The 23,946-nt window shown below is 49.5% G+C and overlaps 3 protein-coding genes across 6 annotated transcripts; 2 read left to right on the top strand and 1 right to left on the bottom strand.

Annotated features, from left to right (window-relative positions):
- Positions 1–193: 193 nt before the first annotated feature.
- On the bottom strand, positions 194–5,788 carry LOC128307095 (N-acetyl-D-glucosamine kinase). Of its 3 annotated transcripts, none has more exons than XM_053044821.1 (4): positions 5,251–5,788; positions 4,783–5,111; positions 1,186–1,622; positions 194–1,111 (listed from the first exon to the last, which is right to left on the bottom strand). In XM_053044821.1, the coding sequence occupies exons 2-4, from the start codon at positions 4,803–4,805 to the stop codon at positions 492–494; spliced, it is 1,080 nt and encodes a 359-aa protein (XP_052900781.1). In that variant the 5' UTR covers positions 4,806–5,111; positions 5,251–5,788; the 3' UTR covers positions 194–491. The 3 variants fall into 3 exon arrangements, with proteins under 3 accessions (XP_052900781.1, XP_052900780.1, XP_052900782.1); XM_053044820.1 differs by having other exon boundaries at positions 5,473–5,788; XM_053044822.1 differs by having other exon boundaries at positions 5,277–5,333.
- Positions 5,789–6,381: 593 nt separating this feature from the next.
- On the top strand, positions 6,382–8,693 carry LOC128306895 (uncharacterized protein F54F2.9). 2 transcript variants are annotated; one of them, XM_053044535.1, is made up of 4 exons: positions 6,382–6,741; positions 6,837–7,379; positions 7,448–7,674; positions 7,743–8,693. In XM_053044535.1, exons 2-4 carry the CDS (start codon positions 6,888–6,890, stop codon positions 8,665–8,667), a joined length of 1,644 nt encoding a protein of 547 aa, XP_052900495.1. In that variant the 5' UTR covers positions 6,382–6,741; positions 6,837–6,887; the 3' UTR covers positions 8,668–8,693. The 2 variants fall into 2 exon arrangements, with proteins under 2 accessions (XP_052900495.1, XP_052900497.1); XM_053044537.1 differs by lacking the exon at positions 6,382–6,741 and having other exon boundaries at positions 6,802–7,379.
- A 3,179-nt stretch (positions 8,694–11,872) lies between these two features.
- Positions 11,873–16,899, top strand: LOC128307182 (uncharacterized). The gene is made up of 4 exons (XM_053044919.1): positions 11,873–14,458; positions 16,189–16,422; positions 16,500–16,565; positions 16,649–16,899. Exons 1-4 carry the CDS (start codon positions 11,873–11,875, stop codon positions 16,820–16,822), a joined length of 3,060 nt encoding a protein of 1,019 aa, XP_052900879.1. The 3' UTR covers positions 16,823–16,899.
- The last annotated feature ends 7,047 nt before the right edge of the window (positions 16,900–23,946 follow it).

Here is a 23,946-nt window from a genome sequence, read left to right as displayed (position 1 = left end):
AGAACTAAAAAGCAAAACGGACACGTTTATTAGCCATGAATACTCATGCTCATTCATATGGAAAGTGCCACTCAAAAATACATTTCTTCTTGGCGGAATTGAACCATGGAATAACTTGGAATACACGGGTATTTGTATCTCCAGGATTCCATCAGCTAGGTTCTACCCACATTAGTTAGCTATTAATGAAATGAATTTACTAAATATATGATAACATGAAAAAACACACATATATACACCTCGCACGCGCCTCATGTAAGGTGTTTCTGTCCGTACGCCTCTTAAATCAGGTCTCATGGATTGTATCTGCATCGATGTTGCCGCATTCACAATGCGTATTACTACTACTAGAACTACTGCTAGACAACCCTCACTTGTTCATGTATCACACTGTAACGAATCTCAATCTTGTAGCGTAGCGAAAGGAAGAATCGCATCGAGCCAAGTAGTTATCGGGAGAGAAGAACTAACCCCGAAGCTTTCGAGCGTTTTTAGCTTCGGCCGTTCGTTTGATGATCCGTTCCGTTACCGTTCTCGCTCGCAACTGCCCGGAACGTGTAGAACACGTCGTAGTTGCCGGTGTAGTCGCGAGGCAAGTTTAGCTTGTACGTGTCTGCTGCTAGATAGGCGGCCCCGAGCGCCATTGTTGTGGTCAGCCGCAGCAGGCGCAAATCGTGCGGGAATCCTTGCAACCGTAGCTCCGACACGAACCCATCGCGCAACAGCTCCCAGCTAAGCCACACCGAACCGACGCACACGATATCGAGCAGGGCGGAGGTCGAACCTGCAGCCGACGGGCGCAACAGTTCCGGGGAGATTTTATCCTGCAATGCACACACGGACCGTGCAAGCGATTGACCCGCCTCGTCGAACAGCTTACAGCACAGGGGTTCACGCTCTTCCTGCGCAGCTCGAGCCAGCTTAGCACAAAGTCCCGCATACGCCGTCTTGCAGAACCGCCCGTAGCTGTGATCGAGTAGATCGTGCAATGTCCGCACGCCAAAGTGTTCCTGGATCAACTGCCAGACACGGTCGATTGGGTGCTTGGAACGCTTCAAATTGTCCCGATGGTCGAACACGGTCTTGATTGCATTACGTGCGATCCACCAGGCTGCAAAAACGACATACCGAACACATTAGTCACTGGCTGGGAAAGCTTCCACCGGAGCTTATGGTTACACTTACCGCCACCTTCATCACCGATCATGTGACCCCACCCACCACAACCGTGAGTAGTTCCGTCCGGATTGCGCAGCAGCGTGTTTGATCCGGTACCGGCTATAATCACCATACCGCCCAGGTTCGAGACGGCCTGAATACTGCCGACGGTGTCACTGCACACCACATACCGCGCTGCCACCATCGGATAGTGCGTGTGAAGGTACGTCTCCAGTTCGCGATTGGTTTCCTCTGCTTCGGCACCGCTCAGACATAGCCCGACTGCAGTCAGCTGTTGGTCCACTGGCAGATTCGCTTCCAGCTTGGCGGCACGGGCCATTGCATCGATCCGTTCAGCTACGCCCGGTATTCCAACCGCCCAGTGGTTTGTGCTTGGGCCCTTCGCTCGACCGACCACCTGTCCCGCCTCATCGCAGATTACCAAGGTGGAATGTGTCGCACCGCTGAAATTATAATGAGAGTTGGATAGATATTTTTAAATACTTTATATAGAAGATATTTTATTTTTTTATTTAAAGCGACTTTTAGGATGTTTTTTATTCGTTTTTTTTTTTCTATTTTTGGAGACTTTATAGTAAGCAACCGAGTTGAATTCTTCCACTCACATTACATAACGCGCTCCTGGCCTTATTTGCAGCCATTCTATCATTTAGCGCCATATTGTGGCCAAATTTAACCAACTTAAGCAGTTGAATGTGGCCTGACCCGCTCGAGAGTGAGTGATGGTTTATGAGATATGCGGGCGTGGAGGTGGAATGAATGCAAAATTCAATTATCAATTAGTGTTGCTTGATGATGTAGCTCGTTAGGAGGAGCCGGCAGCAGGGAAGAAAGGGTTGAAGCAATACTTCACCATTTAGTATGACATGTGTATATATCATACGGCGTACCAAGTTTATCACACCGCGGATCTAGGAAACAAATTTCTCCCAACACGGTCCCTACTTTCAACACTTTGACAGACGAGTTATCAGACGACCCCTACCGACACACACTCACACATGCCTTATCTCTGATGTATCGCGTATGGCATCTGGTGTTTTTTGCGATTATTCACAAGACCATCAATTGTACACCGGTATGACAAACAGGCTATCATTTTCTGTTTTTCTTCTTTCAACTATGAACACGGTAATGTCCAGAGTAGCACATTTTGCGCGCCCATATGCCCCGTAAAAAGCATCATTAAAAGAAAAAAAGTAAAAAAGTAAGTAAAAAAGAAATCATTTCTGATGCGCAAAAAATTACGCTTCCGGGTTCTTACAGACAGCCTCCAAATATTGGCATACACATAAAATGAACCATCAAAGCATCAAAAAAGGGTAATAACGCTGGCACGCAAATGTTGGGAATAGCAACAACAAAATCCCCGATTGAATTTGTCTTATCGGGAGAACATGTGTTGATTACACGTCGAGTGCTTTGTTTTGGTACGTTCAAGTGTTTAGGCACTGGTTTCCGGTGTAATTAAAATCCTAACCAGAATGAACTAATCTTTGCTGCACTTGTACAAACGTGCTCAATATATCCCTCCCCCGAAATGGGTGTGAGATCGTGATCGGATGCATTATATCAAGGTTAGAACGTCATTTCTAATCTAACGCTTGGCATACAAACGGTTGGCTGTTGTCCACTTACGAGCGAACAAACCTTAAATAGATACCACTTTGAGTGTCGTAACACCGGAAGATGTGTTAAAACGATTTATAGGCCGTATAATTCGTAGGTTGTAAAAAATGTTATTAATATGGGGATTGGAAAGACAAGTATTTCCAGGAAATTAAATGTGGATTAATTAATTAAATTAGTGGGTGTTATTAAAACTCAGAACAATTGGAAACGTTACTCAACAGTAGTGGATAGGTTTAAATTAAATAATATAAATGGACCATGGATATTCAGATCACGAATAATTGCTAACACCCCGACATTTTTCGGATCGATTCTCATCGGGATACTATTACATCTTAAAAATAAACATTATCAGTCATCGTAGTATTTTTAAGAACCATTTGAAGCCTGGAAAAATAGCATGACTAAAAAGAGGCAATTATATCCCCTTCTTTTTAAAAAATGTAAAAACAAATCTTGCAAAATCAATTGCGTGGTTAGACCAATACAGATACACAATCCGATGTCAACTTAAGTTAAAGTAAAAAAAATCTAAGCGTGTGCTTATCGACTCAGGCTATAGATTATTACACGATCAAACAAAAACAGTGTTTGTTTTTCTAGAGGAAATGAAATTGGTGATAAAAGATCAGATAACTTAAGATAGTAATTTATTGCTACTCAAAATAACTCAATATTAATTTGTGATTTCTTCCATCATTTTCAGTATTCTCTCGTCGTAAGCTCCTTTTTCGGTAAGTTAAAAAATTCTACAGAAAATTACACCTCAAGACAAAACATGACGACCCCTGTTATGAACGTGCTTGATAAAACCACAAGCAAGAACTTGAGAGTGGCTTAATCTAAGTCATACATCAACCATGAAACCAAATTACGCTTCTTCGCGCCACAATCTAAACTTGGCAGTGAACTACACTCGACGATGTCTAACTGTAAGGGCAAGGTCTCGGCGAAATGTGTCACATCTACTGATAACAGCAGAACATGGGCCAAGAACAGCTAAAAAGGCTAATGCTTTTAAAAACAAACAAACCCTGCTAATGCAAAACAATCACTCATCTAAAACGAATTCCGCGGGCAGCTTTCAAATTGGTTTGCGGTGATACTGGGCGTTCGCTACGAACTACTTCACAAACATGGTGTCTGCCACCGTCAGAACTGCATCTCTCACCTTGAAATGTGGTGCAACAATTAAATGAAAGTGAACGGTCGTGTGCGCACACAGCAGCACACCGAAAGTTGCACTGAACTTAAAACCCAGAACTTTAAACTTCCGACTTCTTTCAAACATCTTCTCATTAATCGAGATTTGATGAGGGTGTTTGTTGAAAAGGCCGAATTCCGATCGTGGATCAATACGAAAGGAATCGCTCTGTTGAAACGATTTTCACTTTCATTTTGGCTATTTGTTTTCCTCCTTCTCCGGGTTTCGGAGTGGAAGGAAAGCAAGGCGATCATTTTGTGGTCGATTTCGAAGCTGTTACGTCGTTTGTTATGAAAGTGCTGGGTGGGTTGATCTTTTTGCTGCTTTCCTCTTTCTCTCTTCCTCTCTCTATCTCTCTCTCTACCTCATAATCACTTGTTTCGATGATAGTTTGTTGTTTGAGTTCCGTTCATACCGTGTTAAAAGCGTTCAATGGATGGAAGGTGCCATTGGCTTCCGGTAAGATGTACGCCTTCACTGCGAATTGCTCATTACCGGATACTTCCTTGTATCCATTTGTGCATCCTGCATAATGGTGCGATTTCTATACGTTCCAAAAACTTCTAAAAATAACCCCCCCAGCGCATGTTCCCAAATTGTAACTTTGTTTACCTAATTGCAGATGTTCTTTGTACGACAACGAAAATTCTTGACATGTAGCAACTTTTCTCAGAATATGATGTAATGTTGTAGAATTTATTCTAACACCTGCACGAGCGAAATTGAAAAAGAAATGTTTACATTTATATACAAAACAATTGACTTACCCTTCAACACCTGCAATGTACATCCTGAGCACTGTTGCTATCACCTTTAAGATTCGACAATACTTCTCACGCCGCGTTGCTGCTTGAAACAGATTGTTTCACTTCGAGCCGGGTTAATGCTACAGTTGAAACAAATATTCACTCGCCCAACGGCAGCTTTTTGTTGAGCACGTCGACTCTGTTCGGTGGCCTTCTGCTTAAGACACTTTCCCTCAAGTAGCGAAACCAGATCATCCACCTGGTGCGCGGTCTGTCGGTACGGCTGGTGTGGCGGTTGATTGAAGCAGCAGCGCGGAACAATGCGGAATTGGTTTCGTTTTCTGGATCACCTTCAAATAAACGGTAGTTTGAAAATGTACTCCTAATTCCGGTTTACGCTAGGTAGCGAAAGAGAGATATTGTGGAGACTTGGAACCAAGAAAACTGCGAGAACTTTTGGGAACTCTTGGTAAAATTTGAGCAACATACAATTAGGCACACAAAACCAGACGCACCACAAACAGTCGACACCCACACAGGATATTAAAACCAGTATCTCTGGACGGTGTTACACTCCCGGTTACGCTCCAACAACATGCCAACTGGTCAAAACGGCTAGATATGTCGGTGTTGTCACACAGTACACACCACACTCGCCGTAGCCGCGTTGTTGTTTACCTGGCATCCACTAAATTCGCTGTCGCTACTCACCACTACTAACACCTTTGGCTCCGTTTTACAAAACGACACGAATTGCTGGAGGTTCGGCACCGCGTGGCTGTTTCGCTTCTGTAGTGGCGTGCGATTGGCGTGGAATCCCGCCATTGAATGCGTTCGGTATGCGCTCGCATAGCAATATAGTCTACCGAATCGCTAACGGGTAGATACAGCAGCGAAAGGCCGCCTGTTTCGCGGGAACGACAAACAACAGAGGCGCGAATGGGGTGGTGTATTGTTGTTGGACCTGACCCAATCTTTCAACGTACAACCCACATCTTCATAGCCGCCTTTGGATCGTCACGGTGAATGATTAGATACACAGCGTGGTGTGTTGTCTATTGGCAATCTAATTACACATTATCTTTAAAAAATAGGCTTTAAAGATTCACGTCTAAGTATATGGTAATAACTATAAACTTATCACACTTTCCAACACTTGTATTCGAAGGTGCGAATGTTGATAAAATTAAGACTACAAAAAAGCATTTTATCGGGTTTTGGATAAACATAACAACAATGAATAAATCAGAGGTACGACCATGATGACATTTCGTGCGTAATTTATCAAAGATAATGCTGACAGTTTGGCACAATACAGTCCATAACTTTGCAAGAAAGATATGTTTTCCATACCGCTTCAGGAAATGGAATACATTCATGATTGTGTATTATAATTAAGCAGCGATTTTGTACAAAAAGTAAAAATGAAATCAAATTCAAATATTGCTTAACTGACAAATAAACTGACAGTTGAGCACCTAACCATTCCACTGTCACATAACGACATCGAACCAGCCTTGTTTTCTGTATGCTGTCCAACGCTATTGTAGGAGACCGTGTAGCAAATGTTACCACAGGAGCAAATGTTGCCGAAGCTGTGAAATCTATACGTTCCACCAGCAACATTGTTGCCCGCAACAGGTTTTTCGAAGAACAGCCTGGAGTAAACGCAAATCTTATTATAAGCTTGATTTGAACGTTATGAAAGGAATTGATTCGAAGGGAGTAGTGCAGAAAATTTGTTGATAATAATTTTCGCTCCACTCGCAACCGGTTTCATTTGTAAATATAGTGAACAACGGTCTAATTTGATCGAAAAATGGATTCTTATCTCGGAACTTGTCATGTCATGTGGCAAAACGTGAATAAACATTGGCACACCATCGTTGGTCTCCTATAATAACCTTGTGTCAGACCCAGCTGAAGTTACACTGTGTGCGAATGTATTCGTAAGCATAGATGACGTACAAACAATCACGGGTAAGTTTACCGGAACTGTGTTTTTTAAGGGTTGTTTGTGAAATCCGAGAGTTGTCGTCAACACTTTATTAGCATTACGTCTTCACTAACATTAGATGCAGTTGCGTGGCAAATCCAGCGTATAGTGACGGAAGATAGGCACCATCATGAAAGTAAGGCATCGAGCTGGTGTGGCAGCATTGCTGTTGGTGGTTCTAATGGTGCTGCAAATAATACCGCCCAGCTCTGCTCATGGCTGGGGCTCGGAAGATATGGAACTTTTCGATCTCGTGGAGGAGGTGAATGAAAATTTCTACACACTCATGAACATCAATCAAACGGCGACGCTGGCCGAAATTAAGCGTGCGTTCCGAACGCTTTCGGTGGTACTCCACCCGGACAAGAATGATGCGGAAGATGCAAACATTCGGTTTCGCAATCTTGTTTCGGTTTACGAGATTTTAAAGGACCCGGGAAAGCGAGAAAAATATGATAAAGTGCTGAAGGAAGGTATGCCCAACTGGAAATCTGCACTTTACTACTACCGCCATGTGCGAAAAATGGGAATGGTCGAGAGTGCCACAATTCTGTTTGTTGTTATCACCGTGATGCAGTATTTTGTAGCCTGGGCAGCATATATTGAGAAAAAATATACAGCGGTAAGAAAAGGCATACGATCAATCGTTTGGAGTGATTACAACTAATTGTACCGGTATTTCTTCTGCAGGAACAAATTGTGGGCAGCAAGCTTAAGAAGCTAAACAAGAAAAAACAGACAAACGTACAATTGGAAGAGCTAATAAATGAAATACCACTGCCCAGCATTAAGAACACATTACCCTGCCAGATTCCCATGTGGGTTTGGAACACAGTGACCGGTACACCGGCAGCCATCCGAATGATGTTCGAGCTTTATTCGCAGCAGAAGAAACAGAAAGAGGAGGAACTTCAACGGTGAGTGTCCAAAAATTATTCGTAGCTGAGTGTGTAGAACATTTTGATTATTTCATTTTATTGTACAGGGAGAAGGAAGAGATCGAACTGCAAGCAACGTTCGAAGAGCAACGGGCACGAGAAAAAGAAAATCGCATCCTGCGTAAACGATCGAAAAAAATGGTAGTCCCGGAGAAAACGGATGAAGAGCTGGCCGCGTACGGTCAGCGCATTATGAAACCTGCACGCGACGGTGATGCGGACAAGAACACGCACACTCCTTTACCACAATCTGGAGGCCTCTGGACGGAGGACGACCTGACGGAGCTGGTCCGGCTGGTGAAGAAATATCCTGGCGGTACCAGTAATCGCTGGGAAATAATAGCGGAAATGATGCAGCGAAGCGTAGAAGAAATCACTTACATGGCCGCAAAGATGAAGGATTGCGGGTATCGGCTACCGCATCAGTCGGAAGGAACAAATTCGTCCGAATCAGGGCAAGCGTTTTCGACTGGTGTGACCGGTTCGGCAAAGGTGAAAACGAAAACGCGCGACACCGGCACGAACGAAACAGCGACCAGCAACTGGACACAGCAACAGCAGCAAGCACTCGAGGTTGCTATTCAAAAATATCCGAAATCGGCTAACTATGACCGGTGGCAGAAGATTGCTAATAGTGTGCCGGGAAAATCGAAGGAGGAGTGCGTAGCGCGTTACAAATATCTAGTGGAGCTGGTGAAGAAGCAAAAGAGTGCCAATCCAGTTGATGACACGTCGCAGGACGTGAAAACTTCGGACGAACCTGCACCGAAGGAAGATTTAAAATCGACAAATGAAGATAACGTCGCGCCATCGGTAGGTGAAGACGTGGTGGAGGACGATAATGTTACATCGCTACCGGTAGTTGGTGGAAAGAGCCAGGCTAAGAGTAAACGACGGGAGCGTAAGAAAGCGAAAGCTTATTACAGTTACTCGGATGATTCGGATATGTCCTACGAAGCTGAAGAAATATAAACGCTTGCCGCCCGTTATGAAACGTGTGAAGCAAAACGAAATTATTCTTTCGAAGTGGTGTTTCAAGTCGAAAAATAGTGCACACTGAACACACGTCGATGTTCTAGGAGGGGGGTTTGTTAAATAATTGATTATTTTATCCTCTCTCGTTTTATTTCTTTTCTTACTACGCTCTCTGTTATTCGCACTAGCAGCATATTGTTGATCGGTAACATAATAATTACGAATTATTTATAGAACCAACTGCATAGATATTTTCGTTACGCTGCGTGTGATAGAATATTTAGTTCGTTTCATTCTTCTTCAACCTTTTCTAGTCCATTTTAATTAGGGTTTTTCTATCATCGTAAAACAATTGACGAGATAAGTAATCGTTCGAGGAGGGTAGAGGGGTAGGGGGTGGGGAGGGGGTAATTTTTGGCCCTCTTCTTTCATAATATATTTCGTAGCAATCGTTCTGGTTCTTTAACGACGAACGTAGAAATTTACTCTTTAATTAGCAGCAGCAAACCCCAGCTTTAGAAGCCCGGACAAAAGACTTCAACAGGGAGTAAGGCGATGAACCTCAACCGACTGACCGTGCTCATAAACGGACCGCACGCGCTCACCCCTCTTTATCAAATTATGATTCCGATGAAAAGGAGAAGCAACAAAAACAGCAACACAGCTCTCAACCTCAAGCCCCAACGTCAACAACGACAAACGCCGCAGCAGGCGTGAGAGCAGGCCAACCGATCGGGTTCCGTTGTCTCGCTTTCGGTAAGACTCTGGCCGCAAAATGTGTACCACACACTGCCAAAACCTTCTGGAGCTTCGGCAGCGGCCCAATAGGGGAGCGAATGGGTGGTACGCTTTCTTTTTTTTTCGGTGTATGTTACGAGCAACACACACACTCTTCGTCTTGTGTTGAATGTGGCACCGCGCTCTTTCCGCTTTTTATGGACGTACATTTCGCTGCTCTAGCTTTTACCCATTTTACATCGCGAACCAAAGAAGTCACAACTTTGACAGTAGAGTATCCGACCACCGATATCGTGGCTGCGTGGTAACTGGTGATATTGCCATGGTTGGTGCGAGCCACCGCCTGCTGATCGTTTGAAAGTTTTACTCCACCGTGCGCGTGTGTCTGTTTTTTTTTCATTGTTTGTTGGGATACTTGGGGTGCTGCTGGGAACGGTCAAGTGGCCTGTGTGCGCCATCCATTCCAGGCGATCTTGCAGTGGAACCTGTCGCTCGTGGCTATCGCTTCGTCCTCTTGGTCCGACATTGGAGTGCATCGGCTGCGCTCGATGCAACCACATCCACGGATCCAGTCAGGTGGGTGTTTTTTCGTATGTCTGTGTGTGTGTGCATGTGTGTATCTGCTGAGCAACTTTCAACTCCACCCCTCCCAACTGTGGGAGGACCACCGTCCCAGGGGTCCCTGGTTTCCGAGTTGCTCCAGTCCTAAGTGTTAGGCGGCATTTGCGTGGCTCTTCTATCGTACGCCGGAATCCTGATGTTTCACGCGTACCATGGGGACGTGGGGAGCAGACCAGAAAGTACCAAGTAAAGTAGTGTATCCAGTGCAGCTAGAAAGTGCATCCAAACCACCGGGATAACGATGCCGAGTGGACAAAACAGGTAAAACCGGATCAAATGGTAACCGGCATAGTTTCCATTTAACTCCAGTATCTCTCTTTGCCCATTCATGCATTCCTGTTCGGGGGTTTTGAAAGAAGTTTGAAAGCTATTTGCTAGCCCAAAACGGGGGGGTAGTAGCAGCGAGCAAAAACCAGAGCAAGATCCGGTAAAGTGGAAACCCTCGATTGATCCCATAACCTGTGCCCTTACATTGCCAACACCAACCAAAGCGAGGTTCCTGCACCCAGTGCAGTGCCCTGTGTCGAAGGGGGTATTCCAAAAACGAACGTGTATGTGTGTGTGTGTTTTTTTTCGCAACTCCACAACGGATCTTCACTCAACTTTGTAGCTGCTTCAATGTGGTATATCAACACCCCAAGCAACTCGATCGAAAATGTATAACTTTCCTTCCTTCGATTAATTTCTGGTCGGGAAAATCTCCTACCGGGGCGCAACAGCGTTCCCAGCAAACCTGGGAATAGAGGAAGCAAACGGCGAGAAAAAAAAGGAAACTTTTTTCCAAATTTGGAGTTCACGCGGGGAGAGAAGTTTTAATTTCTATTTCTGTTGCCACACCGAAGCCGTACTGAAAATTTTTCCTTCACGGCTCGCCCAGCGGTTACTACGCTACACCATCTGGAATAGGGAGATGATTTTCCTGAGGTTTTTTTTTTGCAGTGAAGCGGAAGCATTCGCCATTCTCGCCCATATTTCCACGGTTTGCGGTGCTATTATTGTTAGTATTATTATAGTCACGGGGGGTGTGAGGTTGCTGCTTTCTTCCCCATCCCCTATGATTGAAGCTTCTGACGGTTCCCGCGTACCTCCGTACGGCGTAACATACTTTCTCTTCTGCGCAAGCTGCAACCGTACCAAGCGCGTAGCGCACGTACCACGATTCCCTCCAGAAACTTGTAGATTCTGAGCCCGGATGCTCCACATACTCTGGGACTCTGGGTGCGAGAGGGTGGGAGCAATGGGAATTACGTGTACGGATGGGAAAACCTCCCCAGCCGCTCGGCAGAATCCCAACGGGTTAGCCTGAATCTCCCGTTTTTCTTCTTTGCGTATAGGGCGCAAAAAGAGGACAGATAGCGCTCGAAGGAACTCCAGGTGAAACAGGTGGAGAAGAAAAAGCACAACAAGTCGCTCATGGTGCGGTGGACCGGTGGTTGCGGCAAGCAGAGCAGCAGAGCAACAGCTTGTACTCATATGCTACCACCATTTGCGGCTCGCTCGCGCATATTCAAGCTTTCCATTCGCTCGCTCAAATCATCTTCTCTTTTCTTTTCTGCTTAAATTGTTTTTCACAGGTGGTTAAACTCGGCTACACTCCCAGCTCTCCGTTCCATGCGTGGCTCCAACCAGGCACCAAAAACAGCGAACGGTAGCAAAAACAGAGAGCAAGAAAGCAAGTGAGTGTGAGTGAGAGTGTACGCTCGCAAGGGGCTCACCTGTTGGTGCGTAAAAGAAAAAGACCGGCGGCAAGCGTGAACGAAAGAGCGAGAGGGTGGAAAAAATAATCGCAAAAGAGGATCCCAGAGGCGGAGAAGCAGAACGAAGCAGCAAAAAAAAAGGCTAGATGGACTCGGCGAATGCAGCTTCCACCGACCGACAGCAGCCAGAAAAAACGTTCCTCCCGAAAGCAACGGTAAATGCCGTTGGTGCTGTGAATGAGGAGGATGATGAGGAGGAGGAGGAGGAGAAGAATGGTACCGCTGGCGGTGATGGTGATGGCGCTAGCTGTATGAGCGATGGGGAGGAAGCGGAGGAATGCGCGGACGGTGATGTGGATCTCCCGCTCGGTCGGGTCGGGTCCCCTCCATCGTTGGTGGTGGTGGCGGCCGACTGTGCTGAGCATTCCCACTGCGAGCTGGCAGAGCAACCCTCACCAACCGATGAGCGCGCAGCGGTGCCGAGCACTGCAGAGGAAGAAACGCTACCCGTGCCAACGGTGGAGCAGGTACCGGAGGCGTCCGAGCAGTTGGCAGCAGCAGAGCGGCTGATGTTTATAACGGCACTTGCCCCCAGCGGCGTGGAGGCTCCCGCAGCAGAGATCAACCAAGTGGCAGAGAACCACAACACTTTGGCCACGATCGTCAGCGATCACGGAGCGACTACGATCAACGGTGCGCAACAGCAGCAGCAGCAACAGATCGTGTACATACACGGTTCGTCAACGGCCGAGCCTGCAGCAGCGTCGTCAACAACGGCAGTGACAACGGCATCGCCCTCAGCGCTGGTACACTGTGGCGCACCTCCCCACAGCAACGTCGTGCGAATACAGATCATCCCGGCGGAGTGCGACCAGCAGGCGACTCCACCGTCCCCGCTAGGGCAGGGTCCGCTAGAGGATTGCAATAACAACAGCGTACGTGGCGGTGGTGCGAGTGTTAGTGTAGTTGGTACCCAATCCGGCACCAGGTGCCAGAGTTCGCAGGTTACGGTGGTATCGCTCGGTGCCAGTGACAGTGCGGAGTGTGCAGCTGGTGATAACGCCGAACAACCGCCGACTGCATCGTCCGCGCACGGTGACGCCGTGCTGGTGACGGTTACGATCGAGGACAGGACACTGCTCAGCATACCCTCGACGACGCCACCGGACCCGGACAGCCCCGAACCCTGTACGGACGCAGACCACGGTGTGCCGCCGCTAGACCTCGACGAAGGCGAGATGGTGCAGAAAAAGTTAATAGTGCCGAAGGCGGTCGATTCTGCCGACCTCGACAGTTCCCCCTACGTCTACTACATGGCAGCGATGGCACGGGACGGGCCGCGCACCGCATCATCGTCGTCCGCGTCCGGCGGCAGCAGCGGTCAGTGCTCACCGAGTGACATGCTCGACAGTGGCACCTGTAGCGATATCGAGCTGACGCCGCCACCACTGCCGAAAAAGATGTCGCAAATACTGAAATCGTCGTCCGCGATAAAGAAGAGCATGGGCGCGGACGGTATCCGTCAGCCGGTGTCACCTACACAAACGCCACCGCCCGTGGCAGGGCCGGTGGTCAGCGCCGTGCTGCGACAGTTTTCGCCGGTTGATAAGGTAACGGATAGCGTTATCAATCAGCAAGGTCACCACCACCACCACCATCATCACATCGAGCTGCAACGGCTGACACAGCAGCAGCACGAGGAAGAACGGAATAGACAGAACGAACACGGAACACATCAAACGTCCGTTGATTTGACGTCCGACAGTTTCGCCGCTCGGCAGCAGCAGCAACAGCAGCAGCAGCAGCCACCATCCCAGCAAGGGAGCATCATTGCGTCCGATAGTGACGGATCGGAATCGTGTCTGAGCTGTGATTCGCTGAACTTTGAGCACCTGTCGAGTTTGCAGCCGTTGGCGGAGATTGGCACCGATTTAGCGCCGGCTACGCCAGCACGGGACAGTCCGACGGATTCCAGTGCGGTGAACGGTGGCGCGACACATCAGATCCGACCGAAACTGCCGGCGTATCTCGGGGCGAAGCGCGACGGTCCCAGTGTGTGCATTCTGCCCGACTCGCTGCTGGCCGCCATTCGTGGAAGTCGCCCGAAGGTGTACTGTACGGACGACGACGATAACGACTCGGTCGACGGTGAGACGCACCGGAAACCTTTCGCACCGGTCGGTCCCGGCCGGAACGATGAGCCGGGTACGCTCGACCTGAGCAGCCTCGCGTCTGCCGCGGCCACCGCCACCACCACGACCACCCGGTCCATCCTGATGGACAAGATCAACAGTCTCGAATGCGGCAACCGGATGCACCGGGCCACCGATCAAACGGACCACCATCACCAACACGACCCATCAAGCAACTACCTCCAGCACATGCACCACATCACCATCAACGATCCGGCGGGGGTGACGCGCGCCCAGAGCAGCTGCTCCGCCGGATCCTTCACGACGGAGAGCGTGCGCAGCAATCAGTTCGAGAGCGATCGGTACTACAAGTTTCACATCAACGAGCGGGGCCGGCCGGACGGTAGTGGCGAACCGGGCAGCAGCTCGCCGGAAACCACACCGTCCGTGGTGGACGACGACGAAAGCTTCGCCGGGCTGAAGGACCTGAGCAACGGCACGTCCACGATCCGCAGCAACAAGGGCACGGTGCGGGGCGTTAAGAACCGCGTGCGGAACGGCATTGCCACCTTTCTGCAGATGCAACAGACCGGCCTCAAGGTAAGTGCGTGTCCCACGACGTGGAAGACGTGACTTCTACCCATCAGAGCAGGGCTTTTAGTTGTTGCTGTTGTTGATGGCTTGGCTTTGGGGCTAAGCTGTTGGGGGCAACGCCTAAAACCCGCTGAGCCCTCAAACAATAACCTTCTTCCTGGGTTAGGGGTTTTCCGGGAGGTGAACGGTTCAAATTTGGCCTCCCCTAATTGTGTGTGAAGCATACGTGTGCGCTTTAACGCGGTAGAGAGTCTCGCTAATCTTCGCACGATTAACGCTTTGCGAAAGTTAGTGCACCGGAGTCTCACGAAATGCTTACGCGGCTACACTTGGGCTGATGACGACGGTGGGACTCATCACCGCACCCTCATTCAATTGCACAATTGCATCTCTCGGCAGATAAGCATTTTAGTAGCGTTTTTTTTCGTTTTTGACAGCGTATAGTGTTGATATACCGTCATTACGCAATTATGTACGCTAATTCCAAATACCTCACTGGGAGATGTTTCATGACTATGCGAACTCGCACCAGTTTTGCAACAATTGCAAGTCCTAGGCAATGCCGCCTTAGACATCGCCGTGCCATTGGGTTGTGTTGGGAAATCGATCACCCCGAAAGATCATCGGCATTCCGATGCGGGGGAGGGGCGTCACACTTTTCACTTTTCATGCACGCCCCCCACACCACCGTACCGCGGGGTGGTCAACAACACCTTCACCAAATCTGGGGCTTCAAAAATTTTCCAGACAAGCGCACCGCTGAGCAAACAAGTCACCCGCGTCCGAATGGACGCTGGCCGAAGCGAAAGGAGCGCGCTTACGTCGTGTGGTATGTTAATCAGCAACACGCCATCAAGCGTCGGTGCTTTGCCTCGTGTTTGTTGTTATCTGGCTGGTTGGTCACACCGCGCCATATCAAACGCCGTTGTTTTTTGTTTGGCAGGATCGCTGCAGAAGTCAACGGTTCGGGTGATTGCCTTGCTAGACGAGCCGTTTTATGTCATCCGTACATCAGTAAAACGGGGCCAGTATCCTCATCAATGCAGGCAAGAGAAAGGCGTTATGCTGTTGGCAAACCCTCTAATGCTAATGCGTTTCCAATCACGTATCGCGCTGGGCCAAGACCATGTCCTAGCTATGCAGAAACGCGGGCACCTTTGGAATCACCAGAAGAACGCTCCAGTTTTTTGGACTTCGCCCAGAATGTTAAAGACGGGCTGTAAAACCGGACAGAGCGAAGAGTAGGCCACACGGCGGACCTATATCTGATTAACGGTGTTTAGGGATACGCTTCCACCATCATCAACGGCCCTTCAAGGCGGGAACTCGTCGGAACCGGTTTGACCCGTTGACACTTCCGTGTTTGGCCTTTGAGCGGGTTGAGCGCAGCGTTGGGAGAAGAAAACATGCGCCCGACAAACCGGATCAGAATGCTTTCTTTCGCCTTGACCGAAGCCTTGATCCAACACGAGGTGACTGACTTTGACCCACATACCCACGCCAAGCCGATACAATCCGTGCCTTACGTTCGTCGTAAGGGGTATTTACTTTTGTTTGGCTATGCAAAACTGGCGCCACTGCGGGATGTGTGTCACCGTGCGTTAAAGTGTGTCGCCCCGCTATGTGTGTCAGATACGATGCTTCGCGTTGGTTTTATTGCTTCTGCCAGAGTCGTTGTAGCTGCAATTCCGCATACATTTCCGGTGTTTTTCCTGTTTTTTCCCCCCCGTACGCAGAACTACAAAGACAAGGAAGCCGGCAAGGTGGTCGTCTACAGCACCAGCATGGGTATCGTGCGGGAGACGTACACGAAATGCATGAACGTGAAGCAAATCCTGCGCACGCTGCTGGTCAAGTTTGAGGAGAAGGATATATTCATGAGCAATGAGTATCAGCAGGAGATTAAGGAGCGCATGCAGGTCGACACGATCAACATTCCGCAGGTGTTTGTGGACGGGCAGCACATCGGGGTAAGTAGGATGTTCATCCCTCTACTTTCTCAATTACCCCTTTGCTAATTCTTAACACTTCCTCCCACGGCGTCTAGGATGCGGAGTGTATCGAAAGGCTTAACGAAAGCGGCGAGCTGCGGAAAATGCTGAAACCTTACAAGGTTAGTACGAGGGTCCACAATCGCAGTGGCAACAATATGCCCAAAGTAATGCAAACGTTTCTTCACCTCCATTCTCCGCGCAGTGTCTGGAATCGCCGTACATGTGCAAGGTGTGCGGCGGCTATCGTCTACTACCGTGCCCGTCCTGTGGCGGTTCGAAGAAATCGATCCATCGGAACCATTTCACCGCCGAATTTGTAGCCCTCAAGTGTATGAACTGTGACGAGGTGGGGCTAGTAAAGTGTCACAACTGCTGATGCCAGTGGTGGACAGGAAGGATGAGGAGGCCGGCGGCGGTTGCGCGTTCCCACACCGTTTACCCACAACACCTGTTCCTAGGACTATCGTTCCATCTTTCACTGTTGATAGGATAGTTTGTTTTGCTTGACCGTTACGGTCTGTTTCGACTTTGGTTGGTTTGTTTTTTTTTATCAGTTCCATCACATGCCCGTTGAGTATCCAACATGTTTTAGAGATATCGAAAGCACTTAAGCTAGGTGAGTCAGTGATATAACGCACTTTTGGTTGATGTTGTAACCTTTTCTTTTTTTTTTTGTTCACCTTTGATGCAGAAGGACACCTAGATAATAATGGCTACCCTGTTCATGCGTAGTGCCCGGTAGTAGAAGAACGTTTCCGTAAATGTCGCGTCGTTGTTAGGGGATAGTTTTGCCAGGGTTTCACTTTGTTTTGGGTTTATTCTACTAGCAGCATGGCGTGTAATATCCTACTGGACAATAACCATTTCTTCCATTGCTACTACTTCTTACCCACTAGCAAGCATTATTTAAATCGTTTTTAAGGACTTGGTTGTTTTTTTTGTTGTTGCATCCCATTTCAATATCGATTTGTGTTTATTGCACGAACTCTATAATCGAACAGCATTCTGCTATGTACATAGAACGATTAATACTACTAGTAAACTGTGTTTTGCTCAAATGTAATCCAGCGTTATCGACCTAATATCGATCATTATAATCTTACAATACTCTTAATACTTGTGTGTATATCGTCGGCCGGCCATTCGCGCTGCAATTGGGAAGCTGTCGGCCAGACCCGAATGGCGAATGGGAATCAAATAAATGGGTAATATCAGTAGCTAAAAACCGTGGCAGTACTGCCAAGTGGTATAATTTCTCGAAAATAAACGAACAAATATAAGAGCTGCTGAATCGATCATGTTAAACTCGAAGCTATTCGGTTGAGCCACCCCCTTCGAAAACGATTATGATGACTCGGTTCTCCATACCGGACACCCTGAAGCACAAGCTGACATTATTTGCCTTTTTGTTGTTGTTGTTCATTGTGTTAGTACTATAAATTAATCGTTTGTCTGACGGTCTCCAGCTACGCACCGGGCAGTTGGTTCACCTCATTTAAACATTTCTTATCAATTGTAACGCGATAAGATAGGTTGGCTTTCTCAATAATTACGATAAAGTTGACTCAATTTATGGGTGACAAAATGCTACTTCGGAAGTTTGATAGCACCGCGCGCGAATACGAATCAAAGTCCACGCGTTGTGGGTTGTTGGATGATGCAGCGGCGGATCAAACGGTAGGCGGTGTAGGCGGTCGCCTAGGGCCTCGCCGTGTTGGGGGCCCCAAACAATTTGTACCGATGGTGCGATTTTTGGAAATTTAGCAGCAAAGTTAATTTATAGCACAAAATCTTATTAAAAAGGAAACAAATTGATCGAAAATATCTTTGGATTTTATACATCCTTGGTTATATAAAACATTTGTTTCTATTTGACTAGCTATATCGGCCCGGTTACACGGCTACGCATGAGAAGTATGCAGTGTACTCAAACTCCTTCTTTTTTAACGGCACGACATCTTCCGCAATATTTGCCAGCTATTGCCATTGCGATACTCGTGGTGTGGTATTGTTTTCTCTCCCCGATTGAACCGTGAAAATGTCCAGCCTACGTGTTTCGAAACAGTATTGTGGTGGAGTATTGTGTTTAGTATTTCGATTGTCACAATTTCTACAAGTTTGCAAGCCGGTAATGATGTTATAACCGACACAATCTGTCAGTGTACTACGACATAGCTAGCATTGTCATAGAATATGAATAAAAAACATATTGCAATCATTAGAACTCTCTTTTCCGTTTGATATTTCATACCTCATGGTTCTTGGAATACCATTTCTGTCTTTCTTGATTATTACTTATTCGAAGCTGGATTGTAGATCCAGCTTATGTCCACCCATCCCAAACTGTCCACCCACTTCATCATATCCCCGTGTAGAATACTGTTCAAACTACATTGCTGTAATTTCAGTAACATTTGCATCGTTGTTAGACTGGAATTGTTCTAAAATTTCCAATTCTAAATCCATACGGTTTAAGATCATCACCGCGAAATCGTTGATCTAAATTAAAAAAAGAACATGAAAAAAAATACTTGAAGTAATCAGGTATGCATTGATATAAAAACGATGTGTTCAGTGAAGAACATATCATAGTAGTCTTGCAGTTTGTTTGAGAAAAATTAGTAAGTGCTTTGTGGTGTTGTATCCCTATAATTTGCTACTGACTATCAAATTGTGCCTGAGGAGCACATAATGTGTCGCATACTGATGTAAATGTGCAAGTGTAAATGTGACGAAATGATCTCAAGCGTCTTCACAATGACCGACGAGATCGGCCCAGAAATCCTTGGATTTCTTGACGCACGGACAACCGATCTAAAATTGGAGCATCAAACTTCATACGCGAAAATCAAGCGAACGATCGAAATTCACATTAATATGTGCAGGGCCACGAGAGTTGACAAATTTGTCCAATGACCAAATAAACTGGGCAACTGTGAAAACCACTATAGCGTTGCCGCGCACACAATTGTTTTCAGATTTCCGATAATAGGAGAGCATGTTTTTCCGGAGGTGACATCTGCAGCTTGGGACAACTTTGCCCATCACAATTGCTATTGCATACTATCAAACCCGTGAGAACGATCGCTAATGTAAGGAAGATCAATAAAACGGAAAGCATCCTTCATTTCGCTCAAACTTTCCGTCGGTTGGTACGAAATTCCATTCTAAACCAGCTGTTTTCCTATTTCCGATACCAGGAAAGCATTCACGGCAGAGGTAGCACCTAGCACAGCAATTTTGGTCGAAAAACGCCGAAAGGTATGCAATATTTAAACACTAACTTTCCCGTTGGCTGAGTAAAATTATGCAGCAATTTTGCTCAAAAACCGCCGAAAGGTATGCAATGTTTCAACACTAACCTTCCCGTTGGTCGTGAAAAATTTCTTGGAAAACTACCAGTTTTTGAATGTATAATACCAGGAGAGCATCCACGGAAGAGGTAGCACCTGGTAATTTTGCCCGCCTAAAGGTATGCAATGTTTATACACTAACTTTGCAACCAACTTGCATTGCGCCGTAAGGTATGCAATGTTTATACACTAACTTTCCATACAAACCAGCTGTTTTCAGATTTCCGATACCAGGAGAGCATGTTGTTCAAGAGGTAACATCTTCCATCCCCCTCCCCCCCCTTACCCCGCAAGATGGCGGACCAAGATGGCGACCAAGATGGCGGACAAGATGGCGGACAAGATGGCGGCCAAGATGGCGGACAAGATGGCGGACAAGATGGCGGACAAGATGGCGGCCAAGATGGCGGACCAAGATGGCGGACCAAGATGGCGGACAAGATGGCGGACAAGATGGCGGACAAGATGGCGGCCAAGATGGCGGCCAAGATGGCGGCCAAGATGGCGGCCAAGATGGCGGACAAGATGGCGGACAAGATGGCGGACCAAGATGGCGGCCAAGATGGCGGACCAAGATGGCGGCCAAGATGGCGGCCAAGATGGCGGACAAGATGGCGGACAAGATGGCGGACAAGATGGCGGCCAAGATGGCGGCCAAGATGGCGGACAAGATGGCGGCCAAGATGGCGGACAAGATGGCGGACAAGATGGCGGACCAAGATGGCGGACAAGATGGCGGCCAAGATGGCGGACCAAGATGGCGGCCAAGATGGCGGCCAAGATAGCGGACAAGATGGCGGTCAAGATGGCGGACAAGATGGCGGACAAGATGGCGGCCAAGATGGCGGCCAAGATGGCGGCCAAGATGGCGGCCAAGATGGCGGCCAAGATGGCGGACAAGATGGCGGACAAGATGGCGGACAAGATGGCGGCCAAGATGGCGGACAAGATGGCGGACAAGATGGCGGCCAAGATGGCGGACAAGATGGCGGACAAGATGGCGGACAAGATGGCGGCCAAGATGGCGGACCAAGATGGCGGACAAGATGGCGGACAAGATGGCGGACAAGATGGCGGTCAAGATGGCGGCCAAGATGGCGGCCAAGATGGCGGACAAGATGGCGGACCAAGATGGCGGACAAGATGGCGGCCAAGATGGCGGACCAAGATGGCGGCCAAGATGGCGGCCAAGATAGCGGACAAGATGGCGGTCAAGATGGCGGACAAGATGGCGGACAAGATGGCGGACAAGATGGCGGCCAAGATGGCGGCCAAGATGGCGGCCAAGATGGCGGCCAAGATGGCGGCCAAGATGGCGGCCAAGATGGCGGACAAGATGGCGGACAAGATGGCGGCCAAGATGGCGGCCAAGATGGCGGACAAGATGGCGGCCAAGATGGCGGCCAAGATGGCGGACAAGATGGCGGCCAAGATGGCGGACAAGATGGCGGCCAAGATGGCGGCCAAGATGGCGGCCAAGATGGCGGCCAAGATGGCGGACAAGATGGCGGACAAGATGGCGGACAAGATGGCGGACAAGATGGCGGCCAAGATGGCGGCCAAGATGGCGGACAAGATGGCGGCCAAGATGGCGGACAAGATGGCGGACAAGATGGCGGACCAAGATGGCGGACAAGATGGCGGCCAAGATGGCGGACCAAGATGGCGGCCAAGATGGCGGCCAAGATGGCGGACAAGATGGCGGCCAAGATAGCGAACAAGATGGCGGTCAAGATGGCGGACAAGATGGCGGCCAAGATGGCGGACAAGATGGCGGCCAAGATGGCGGCCAAGATGGCGGCCAAGATGGCGGCCAAGATGGCGGACAAGATGGCGGACAAGATGGCGGACAAGATGGCGGCCAAGATGGCGGCCAAGATGGCGGACAAGATGGCGGCCAAGATGGCGGCCAAGATGGCGGCCAAGATGGCGGCCAAGATGGCGGCCAAGATGGCGGACAAGATGGCGGACAAGATGGCGGACAAGATGGCGGACAAGATGGCGGCCAAGATGGCGGCCAAGATGGCGGCCAAGATGGCGGCCAAGATGGCGGCCAAGATGGCGGCCAAGATGGCGGCCAAGATGGCGGCCAAGATGGCGGCCAAGATGGCGGACAAGATGGCGGACAAGATGGCGGACAAGATGGCGGCCAAGATGGCGGCCAAGATGGCGGCCAAGATGGCGGCCAAGATGGCGGACAAGATGGCGGCCAAGATGGCGGACAAGATGGCGGACAAGATGGCGGACAAGATGGCGGCCAAGATGGCGGACCAAGATGGCGGACAAGATGGCGGACAAGATGGCGGACAAGATGGCGGACAAGATGGCGGACAAGATGGCGGCCAAGATGGCGGCCAAGATGGCGGACAAGATGGCGGCCAAGATGGCGGACCAAGATGGCGGCCAAGATGGCGGACAAGATGGCGGACAAGATGGCGGCCAAGATGGCGGACAAGATGGCGGCCAAGATGGCGGACAAGATGGCGGCCAAGATGGCGGACCAAGATGGCGGACCAAGATGGCGGACAAGATGGCGGACAAGATGGCGGACAAGATGGCGGCCAAGATGGCGGCCAAGATGGCGGACAAGATGGCGGACAAGATGGCGGACCAAGATGGCGGACAAGATGGCGGCCAAGATGGCGGACAAGATGGCGGCCAAGATGCCGGACAAGATGGCGGACAAGATGGCGGCCAAGATGGCGGCAAAGATGGCGGCCAAGATGGCGGACAAGATGGCGGACAAGATGGCGGACAAGATGGCGGACAAGATGGCGGCCAAGATGGCGGACAAGATGGCGGCCAAGATGGCGGACAAGATGGCGGACAAGATGGCGGACAAGATGGCGGACAAGATGGCGGACAAGATGGCGGCCAAGATGGCGGCCAAGATGGCGGACAAGATGGCGGACAAGATGGCGGACAAGATGGCGGACCAAGATTGCGGACAAGATGGCGGCCAAGATGGCGGACCAAGATGGCGGCCAAGATGGCGGACAAGATGGCGGCCAAGATGGCGGACAAGATGGCGACCAAGATGGCGGACAAGATGGCGGACAAGATGGCGACCAAGATGGCGGACAAGATGGCGGCCAAGATGGCGGACAAGATGGCGGACAAGATGGCGGACAAGATGGCGGACAAGATGGCGGACCAAGATGGCGGACAAGATGGCGGACAAGATGGCGGCCAAGATGGCGGCCAAGATGGCGGACAAGATGGCGGCCAAGATGGCGGACAAGATGGCGGACAAGATGGCGGACCAAGATGGCGGACAAGATGGCGGCCAAGATGGCGGACCAAGATGGCGGCCACGATGGCGGCCAAGATGGCGGACAAGATGGCGGACAAGATGGCGGCCAAGATGGCGGCCAAGATGGCGGCCAAGATGGCGGACAAGATGGCGGACAAGATGGCGGACAAGATGGCGGACAAGATGGCGGACAAGATGGCGGCCAAGATGGCGGCCAAGATGGCGGACAAGATGGCGGCCAAGATGGCGGACAAGATGGCGGACCAAGATGGCGGACAAGATGGCGGCCAAGATGGCGGACCAAGATGGCGGCCAAGATGGCGGCCAAGATAGCGGACAAGATGGCGGTCAAGATGGCGGACAAGATGGCGGACAAGATGGCGGCCAAGATGGCGGCCAAGATGGCGGCCGAGATGGCGGCCAAGATGGCGGACAAGATGGCGGACAAGATGGCGGACAAGATGGCGGACAAGATGGCGGCCAAGATGGCGGCCAAGATGGCGGCCAAGATGGCGGACAAGATGGCGGACAAGATGGCGGACAAGATGGCGGACAAGATGGCGGACAAGATGGCGGACAAGATGGCGGACAAGATGGCGGCCAAGATGGCGGCCAAGATGGCGGACAAGATGGCGGACAAGATGGCGGACAAGATGGCGGACCAAGATTGCGGACAAGATGGCGGCCAAGATGGCGGACCAAGATGGCGGCCAAGATGGCGGACAAGATGGCGGCCAAGATAGCGGACAAGATGGCGGACCAAGATGGCGGACAAGATGGCGGACAAGATGGCAGCCAAGATGGCGGACCAAGATGGCGGACAAGATGGGGGACAAGATGGCGGACAAGATGGCGGACAAGATGGCGGCCAAGATGGCGGACAAGATGGCGGAC

This window comes from Anopheles moucheti, chromosome X (assembly GCF_943734755.1).
Source record: "Anopheles moucheti chromosome X, idAnoMoucSN_F20_07, whole genome shotgun sequence".
In the NCBI taxonomy this organism is placed as follows: Eukaryota; Metazoa; Arthropoda; class Insecta; order Diptera; family Culicidae; genus Anopheles; species Anopheles moucheti.
The sequence above is the reverse complement of the archived record's forward strand: the minus strand, read 5'-3'. Positions and strand labels throughout refer to the sequence as shown.